Raw genomic sequence first — 9,245 nt, 5'->3', positions numbered from 1 at the left:
CCTCGCACCCCCACAGCCCCGTCCCCTGGTCCAGCCCGATGCCCCCAGTGCAGACCAGTACTTCCCATTCCCGTGGACACCACTCCCCATTCCGTGCACCCGTAGTTTATTCCGGTGCTTCACGAGCTCACATCCAGCGCCTTCCAGCTCAGCCCAGTGCCCCCAGCACTTCCAGTTCAGCCCCCACACCCCAGCCGACCGGCCCCGGAGCCCTCGTGCAGGGGCTGCCGGAGGCCTAGGCCGCTGGTTGCCATTTCTTTCCACTGGCCTCTTTGGGCTGTTTCAGCCGGTTCAGTCATCGACGACTCCAGAACGCTACCAAAAGCTGGCGGCAAATGGCAGCGTCGCCAGCGAGGGCTCGTGGTACGGGTCAGCCATTACAGGGTGCCCGCCGGAGCGGGCTGTGCCAGTCGGACGCCTTGGCGGCCGGTGGGAAGGTGCGCGTGATCTCGTTCCTCGCGTTCGCTGCACGATCTCGGGGTGCTTTAGGGCACTGATACCACTTGCCCTGTGGTTCCTGTGGGCTTACTCCTGCCTCTAGATCAGTGGGGGTAACGTTACTTCCCCTGGCACCTGTCTTGGTGCCTTCGTCTTACTTTGTGCTTAACCGAATCAGAAATTATCAGCAACTATGTTAGAGGATGTCCTGGGTTTTGCGTGCAAATCCCTCTGTATTTGATTGCGTTATTTAGATATTCGCGGGCTCCGAGCTAGCCCCACTCTGGATTTCGCTCTGCAGTTCCCCCCCGGCAGAGACGGGTGGGTGAAGAGGGAGATGAGCACACGCCGCACGGGCTGTAATCGGCAGGGCCATTCTCCCCGAGGCCCTCGATAACCATGGAGGCGAGAGAAGGTGTCGCTGAGGGGAGAGAGTTGTTTGAAGGTGATTAAAGAGCGGCCGTATTATCACGGCAGAGCATTCCTCCTGCGCCAGAGCTGGGCAGCTACGTTAAAATTTCCCAGTGTGTCTGCTTCAAAGCATAATTGTACTTTCTTAAATAATGAATTACAGACATATTAGCCATTTCTGGCTCTTGGAGGCTGTATTTTAGTTAAAGCAAAGTGTTGCAAGCTGGTAGAAAATTAAAGAATAAAGCCAGGACTTAGATTCCACTTTTAAGATTTCCAGAACTTCATATGCCCAAAATTTTTCAGAATTGGAGCAGACATGAGTGACACCTTAGCCACAGGAATTCCCTTTGAGGGGGAGGTGGTCCCCATGGAGAATACAGGCCTGTGGGGAAAGTTATCCCTGATCTTACAGTGGTGCCGTTCAGCCGGTCACTGGATTTACAGTCAGGGCCGATGGAAATTATAGTCCTGCTTTTATAACGAGCAAACAGGCCTGTTGCTCGCTTCTGCCTTTTCAAATGAGGAACTCTGGCAGCCTGCTTTTGGAACAGGATTAAGAAAGACCTAAGTTAACACTAAAAATCACCTTTGTTGTCACCTTTGGTGACATTTCACAGGTTCATGACAAAGATTCATCATATGCCGAAGGGTGGACATTCTGCTATGGGTCTGTGAATCATAACTATAAGAAGCAGCAGCAAGAGAGGAAGGCAGGTCTCGTGGGCTTTCACAGCGGACATAGCTTCAGTATCGGTCCTGTGACCACGGGAATACCAGCCATCATGTTGTCCAGCTCTTTGCGTTGCTCGGGCCAGGACCTCCACATCTCACTACATCTCATTACCCCAAGGGCAGCTGAAGCACTGGGATGGAGGAACTTGGCTGAGAGGTCTGTGAGAGGACAGAGACAGCCGCTCTCCATGTCATATTGTGGCACGTGGCTGAGGATCACGCTTCTCCCACCAGGCACATTCCTGAGGAGTTCCTGCAGCCGTGCCCAGTGCAGCCCTGATCCTGGGCAAGTGATGATCTCCTTCTAGTAAACCACTGTCACCTTTTGGTTGCTCTGGCTTTTGTGATGGTGCAAGAGTAACCCTCAGGAAATGGATTCAAATTCCATAAAGATTTCAGCGATGATGAACCCTCCTGTGTAGGCATCACTCTGATCCTCACGTCTACACAAACCTTAATCCTACAGTCATGGAGAATCAATGTTCAGGTTAAACAGTGCTCAGCAAAATAGAAAGGAGCCGTGATGGTCTCTGCCTTATCCCTGGGTATATCTGGGTTACAGTCGCTTCCCTCGTGTGTTGATTGAGTGACCTCTGATTAAAAGCACTCTCACTGAGGAGAGTCCGGAGCACAGCCATGCAGCAGGTGATGTCAGAGGCAGCACTTTGGGGAAGAGACAAAAACATTATTATAAATGTGTATTTAACAACAACATTTATTTTCAAAGTGATTTTTCTAGGGGAAAACTGCAAGTTTTTTAAAATACCTGTAGCAAGGGATGATGAATACAGCCTCCATTTAAGCTGTGTAAACTGAGTATCACCTCTTCCTGTGCCCTGGCTGAAGGACTGCTGCCCCTGCCACCAGATGCGCTTTTAATGGGAGGCTGTTCTGCACTGTATCTGTGTGGCCAGATAGAGTTAGCTCTGGGTTTTCAGTGGACATGTATGGCATTTATCAAAGGGAGGATATAGAAAGAACACTCTGATAATATTCCTTATTACACAGTGATACTCTTCACTGGGCCCCCAGTGAGCCCCCTCTTGTAACCCCTCTTAAAGTGAGGTATGGAGAGAAGCGAACTACCCAGCGACCCAGCCAGCAGGCAGGAGGGCTGAGGAGGGAGCTGCGGTACTGAGCATGGTCTTAACGAAATCCCAGAATAAGGTATTGGCCTCCACAGCGGGGATGATAATACAAGATCACTGAAGCCAGCCAGGCTTGCAGACCAAGAAACATCAAGTGCTTTGTGCCTGCCCTTTGGGAAAGCCCAATCATAGAATCACAGAATCATTAAGGTTGGAAGAGACTTCTGAGATCATCAAGTCCAACCGTCAACCCAACACAATCATGCCCTCTCAGCCAAGGTTTCGCCTGCTTCATCAGACAGATCACACGCAGAGAGGCTTAAATTCAGTGCCCAGTGCAAAGCACAAGGAGTGGTTCAGAGCCCTTCTGCGAGTGCCACTGCAGCCACCAGGACACTGGGGACACCAGAGGATGCAGCAGCAGCTGTCTGACCCCATCCCTACCCCTTCTCTAGCACCACTGGTTCATTCCCGCCTGACCCCAGGACAGTAGCAGAGCCACAGCCCCGGGAGAGTGGGGTCTGTTTGTAGTGAAGGTATCGACTCCCCCAGGCTGTAGAGTCTATCCAGAGAGGAGAAACCTCTCCCCATGTGAAGGCACAGAGGAAGCCCCTGCTGTAAGCACACGTGAGAGTCTAGCTCCCACCTCAAGCCCAACACCTCCCGGCAGTCAGGTTCCCCTGCCTCCAAGAGCAGCTCCAAGCCTGGTGCATGCTCCTGTGTGATGTTTAGGGGCTGGATGGTGTGATTTCACTGGCATTGCTACTTTGGTACAGATAACCGTACGCTGGACATACTCCAATGCACGCATGACCCAAGTATCATTAGATCCCTAGTTGGGCTTTCCTCTTAGCAGGACAACCGTGTCTGGGGAGCATCCTCTGTAGCATTGCTGCGAAACACTGACACGTCTTGCCGAGGAATCCGGCTTATACATATCAACCTTCTCAGCACAAGCCTGCAAAGCTATTTGGGCAGAGAACACTATCTGTCCTCTCTGACTGTATCAGCCAGCTTTCTGTGCATGGCTGCCAGCGCTCAGTGGTGTGTACGACTGCTGTAGTTTATCAGGGTGGCGGAGAGATTTACCTCTGCTTCATGTGCTGGCAGGATATTCATTCCCCGAGGGTCAGCAGCGACCATCTCCAGTAGGGTATTTCTTTGACACTTTGCCCACTTATCTGTGATTACAGACTTGTGCTGGTCTTCCCTTTGCTCGTTTGGTCCTTCACCCCCCAAGTGTGTCCGTGCCCTGAAGCTACAATCCATCTATCTTTGGGACCAGGCTTTCCCGTACGTGTCCAGCAGGTAGCAGAGAGTGCATGCCAGCACCAACTGTGGTGCTGAGGGCCATTTTATAGCACAAGGGATAATTAACAGTAAGATCACACAGCTAGAAATCAAAGACGTGCAGTATGAGGCATTTAGTAATGAAAAAAAAAGTCTGACTGGGCTTTCTCACATGCATGTGCTTTTTTCTAGGACCCTACTCAGTTTCATAAGCTCCCTCTCCCTGTATCCATAGGAATCGTTACTGCTGGTGCTGTTACAAGCAATATCCATTGCTGAGGGCGTCCCCAGTTCTTCGCAAGAGGCTGGCAAAGTGAAGTCCTGGCAGTGCAAATGGCAAAATCTCCACTGATTCCCTCAAAATGAGTGTCTCCCTCCCCTCTGAACTATATTGCACATCTCCCAGCCTGTCCCTAGCACTGCTTAGGAATCGTTTTATACGAAATATTGGGCCACGTGGCAGCCTCATATACTGGAAGTGTATGATACGGCACAGAAAGGCCCAGTCTTGTGCTTGCATTTGTGAAGCAAGGCAGAAAATGCAGACTTTTCTCCAAGCTCCTTAGGATGCTCGAAGTCCGTATGCTCCTCAGCTCAAAGACGTGTCCTAACGCTCCGTTGATGGAATTTTCCACCATTATCTCTCTGTTCATGTATCAGCGTCCAGGCAGTTTCTTTGGGCCACACGGCCATTACGTTAAGAAGCAAGAAGCTGATAATGCCAGCAAGCAAGGAGGCCAGTGAGCTGACCCTTGCCGGAATAGGCGTTGTTCCGCGGGGAGATAAGGGTCTCCCACCTCCATGGGTGGACTTCTGGAGTGACCAATGAGTGTTGACGGGCGCCAAGGTCCTCTCTCCCCTTCCTCTTTATAAGCAGGGCTGCCAGCGCGACGAGTCCAAACCTGCTCTGAGCGTTCACCGCACGGAGCCTGAGCCTGCACCCGCCTGCACAATGACGCTGACTCAAGCCGAGAAGGCCGCCGTGGTCACCATCTGGTCAAAGGTGGCTACCCAAGCCGATGCCATTGGGGCAGAATCACTGGAAAGGTAAGTCCCCCGGAACCCTTCCATGGAGGAGGAAGCCTCCTCTGGCTCTGCTCTTAGGATGCACCCCGTGTAGAACTTGCCTGAGCGAGAGCACGCTGGGACTGGTGAGAGCTGACAGATGACCTCTATGTTGTTTGGTATGCAGTTTTCTGGAATTATATCTGTGCTACTAAATGATAATAGATGGCTTCAAAATCTTAGAGCAAAACGTAATTTTCTAAGCAATTCTAACGGTTTATTTCCCATTATAGCAGTTCATAAGAATTCGTAGCCAGGAGCCCCAGTGAGGAATTCAAAGTCATTCATACTCAGTCCTGAAATAGGGTTATTGCTGTTAGGAAACAAACTTGAAGTGGTTTATTGTACAAATGATGCCCTGCCTGTATAAGCGATGCAATTTCTCTCGCAATTTCTAGGCATTAAGAGAATAGTTGTCCACTAAATTCACTGGGTACTCCTGTTTCATTGTTCCAGTTGATAAGTGACAAACTGTTAGGAAACAAGACAACTGGACCCCCTGCACAGGGATCCAAAGTTCACACAAATCAAGCAAGCTGGCACAGAAGGGATAATAGTCTGGAAATTATTCAGAAATTATTATGTTATTCAAAGCTATTTAGACGTTTTTTTACAGCTCAGTATAAAGTATTGCGATACTCCTTCCAGGACTCTGAGCACCACTCCTATCAATTCTGGTTCGTTCAGCTTGTGTTAGTTTGAAGGCCCTGCAGACTGGCTTACAATGTAATATAGGAAATGTTGTGACAATTTGGGGCTTTTTTTTTTTTTAAATACCCCCCAAACCCAAAAAATACATTAAGCTTAAAATTATTTTTAACATTTCATTCTTCTCTAGTACATACAGATTAGCCCACTGTCTAATCTGCACATACTGCAGAAGAGGTTTAAGAGCAGAAAGGCCTTCTTGTGGCAAGCTTCAAGATCCCAAAGCTCTGTTACAACCGCTGAAAGAGTGCACTTCTGTCGCTGGCAGGTTTACACTGCACTTGCTCTGAGGTTTTAGCATCTCATGCATGTCACTTCCACTGCTGAATCTCATTCTCATGTTCTCCTCCAGGCTGTTCTCCAGCTACCCCCAGACGAAAACCTACTTCCCTCACTTTGATCTCAGCCAAGGCTCAGTTCAGCTTCGTGGTCATGGCTCCAAGGTCATGAATGCCATCGGGGAAGCTGTGAAGCACATTGATGACATCAGAGGCGCTTTGGCCAAACTCAGTGAGCTGCATGCTTACATCCTCAGGGTAGACCCAGTGAACTTCAAGGTGAGTGAGCACAGAGTTTCAGGGATGAAAACTGCCACCACAGAATTAGTGACCACAGACCATTTTGGCTAACGGCTTCATCCCTGACTGCACTGCACAGCCCTGTCAACTCATGTTGCTGCTTGTTCCCCACCTGTTTTTTAGCCAGAGATTGGATCTCTTAATGAAAGATCTGATCTAGCTTAAGCAAAGAACTATGCGGGGCGCTCCTACCGTTTGTGAGACAAGACTGGAGTCTCTGCTGCCTTTGCTGTGATTTATGAACCTCCCTCACAAGTCAAGTTATATTACCTGTCTTGAACAAAGTAAATTCTAAACATTTCCATTTGTTGCATTTCCCTTTGGGGAGGACAGAGGGGACATTTGGGAAGAGGGAGCGGTATCGAGCAGTGCCTCTTGCCCTATACCAAAGGCAACTCTGCTTCTTCAGACACAGCATCAGGCAGCAGAGCTACCTGGGTGGGACATGTAGTTGTCATCCCGGAGCACGTTGGGACCGAGGTCTGTTGCAGACTCCTAGACTGACATCTGTTACTGACTGCGATGGATTTCATCCTGTTTTCCCTTACAGCTGCTTTCCCACTGTATCCTGTGCTCCGTGGCTGCCCGCTACCCCACTGACTTCACGCCAGAAGTTCATGCTGCATGGGACAAGTTCCTGTCCAGTGTTTCCTCTGTTCTGACTGAGAAGTACAGATAAATGGCCTCCACAGAGGGTGAGGGACGCACATCCATGGCAGCACCCCAGCTGCCAGGCTCTGGGGGTATTCAGCCCTTCCTATGCAGTCCTCTCAAATCCCCTGTGCAGGGGCTCGGTCATCTGCAAAACCCAATAAATAATTCAAATGTGAGCTATGGTCTCTGTGCTTTCATCTCCATGTGTTCCACCTACACCTTACTCTTCAGGCAAGGGTGTTCTTAAATGTCTATACAATATGAAGGGGAAAATACTAAGCTGTGTAAATTCATGTACTAATTCACGTGCTAATTCAGGCACTAAGCTGTGTAAATTCAGTGGGAATAACATAACGTTGAGCAGAAGCCCAGAACAGGCCAGAGCCCTGTGACTGCTATTGCTCACCAAAGGCATGTCCACCAAAGACTGTTTCCAGGCTGACCAGGGAACGGTCTCTTACCCTGCTAGGACACTGAATTGGACTCAGGCTTTTTGTTTGGCCTATCCAAAACCCATCACAGCCTGTTTGTGAACAAAACCTGCATTGCTGTATGTTGTGATGTGCCCAGAGCGATGCTGGGCATTGTCTTCGCATGCTCCTCTCCATGAGGTATGGACAAGGTATCTGATGTGCTTCATGAGCACCTTGGGCTATCGCACCTGCTAGACAGGTTTGGTAAAGGGACCATCCCCTCAGCTTGACATCTCTTATTTTCATACGGGGAACTTTATATGCATTTGAAATTTGGGAATACTAGTGGCTGCTGGAGACCAGCGTTGATGGCATCTGCAGGACCACAGTTCCCCAGGGTTTCTCTGGAAAGCATCGACAGGGAAGAGTACAGAACTGATGGTCACCCTGGGGCGAGCGCAGGGATCCTCCACACGTACCTGTTGTGGGTTAACCCCGGTGGGCAGCTAAGCTCTACACAATTGCTCACCCACCCCCAACCCTCAACGGGATGAAGGGAAGAGGAAAGGAAGAATAAAAGCAAGAAAACTCAGGGGTCAAGATCAAACAAACAAACAAACGGAAATAATTGTTTTAACAAGTGAGGAATAAGTGGAAGAGGGAGGAAAACAAAACAAAACAGGTGATGCAAAGGCAATCACCACCTCCCGTGGGTAAACCAATGCCCAGCCGGTTCCTGAAAAAAAAAGATGATTAACCCCCTAAAACTCCCTAACCCCCCCTGTTTTCCCTTTTATTGCTGAGCATGGTGTTCTGTGGTATGAAATACCTCTTTGGTTAGTTGGGGTCATCTGCCCAGTTGTGTCCCATCCCAGCATACCATGTACCCCAAAATCTATTCCCTGGGGGGGGCGCAAAGATGGCCCTGATGCTGCGCAGACACTGCTCAGCAAAAGCCAGAACGTCGGTGTGTTCTCAGGGCTGGCTTGGTCAAAAATCTAAAGCACAGGCGCCGCGTGGGCTGCTGTGAAGAAAATTATTTATCAGGTTACATTCAGTGCCCGTGCCCGTCTCGGAGGAATTCTGAGGTGAAAAGGTGGGTGCAAACTCTGATCGACAGCCTGAGCCGGCGCTGCGAGCTGTGGTCCTCGTCTTGTTTACGGAATTTCAGGACTGTGTTTGGGCACGGGGGAGGGAGGCGGTGCGGGAGCTCTGAAGCCACCAAATTGCCCTAAACGTGTCACACAGTGAACCACCGCGGTTTTTAAAACGTTCTGTATCCATTGTATATCTATATCCATTTTGAATGTATAACATTCAAATCCACAACTTAGATGGTAGGTCAGCATCTGGTGTGTCCCTAACCCCAAATTTGCACCAAAGACTTGGTACAGAGCCGAGCGAAGGATGTGACCGTCACCACCACCATACGCCCTGCGGAATGTCCCAGTTTGAGAGAGGCAGGAGCACACGCTGGGGTGAGAAGGCGAAGCAGCCCAGGCCTGACAAGCATCACGGGACGGGCTTTGGGAAGACCGTGCACCCAGAAAGGAGGTTCTTCCCTGCCCAGGTTTCTCCGGGCTGCTGGAGAGATGGTGCTTGCCGTGGCAGACCCCCAGCGTGACCTGGGGTGGCTGGTCCCCGGCTCCTGCTCAGAGGCCCACGGGCTCTTTGGGCAGAGAGGGGCTGGATGCGTGGGAGGCTGGAGGACGTGTGGGGCCCGGGACATGTGTGGGACCCACCCTGACACCCGCGGAGCCAGGGAGGACCCTGGCCCGTCCGGGCGGGAACGGTGGATCCCAGCAGGAGGTTTGGGGACGCGCCAGCTGGCGAGGCCGAGGCCGCGGCACCCACGGGATGTGCCC

At 50.6% G+C, this 9,245-nt stretch overlaps 1 protein-coding gene across 1 annotated transcript; it reads left to right on the top strand.

Annotated features, from left to right (window-relative positions):
• The first annotated feature begins 4,863 nt into the window (after positions 1–4,863).
• Positions 4,864–7,143, top strand: LOC104615867 (hemoglobin subunit pi). The gene is made up of 3 exons (XM_010290071.1): positions 4,864–5,009; positions 6,088–6,292; positions 6,864–7,143. The coding sequence occupies exons 1-3, from the start codon at positions 4,915–4,917 to the stop codon at positions 6,990–6,992; spliced, it is 429 nt and encodes a 142-aa protein (XP_010288373.1). The 5' UTR covers positions 4,864–4,914; the 3' UTR covers positions 6,993–7,143.
• Positions 7,144–9,245: the final 2,102 nt, after the last annotated feature.

This window comes from Phaethon lepturus, unplaced genomic scaffold (assembly GCF_000687285.1).
Source record: "Phaethon lepturus isolate BGI_N335 unplaced genomic scaffold, ASM68728v1 scaffold28296, whole genome shotgun sequence".
Classification (NCBI taxonomy): Eukaryota; Metazoa; Chordata; class Aves; order Phaethontiformes; family Phaethontidae; genus Phaethon; species Phaethon lepturus.
This window is presented reverse-complemented; position numbering and strand designations above follow the sequence as displayed.

Coding starts and splice junctions, on each gene's coding strand:
- LOC104615867 (XM_010290071.1), top strand. CDS start 4,915: ATGACGCTGACTCAAGCCGAGAAGGCCGCCGTGGTCACCATCTGGTCA. Junction 5,010..6,087: donor GGGGCAGAATCACTGGAAAG/GTAAGTCCCCCG, acceptor GTTCTCCTCCAG/GCTGTTCTCCAGCTACCCCC. Junction 6,293..6,863: donor TAGACCCAGTGAACTTCAAG/GTGAGTGAGCAC, acceptor TTTCCCTTACAG/CTGCTTTCCCACTGTATCCT.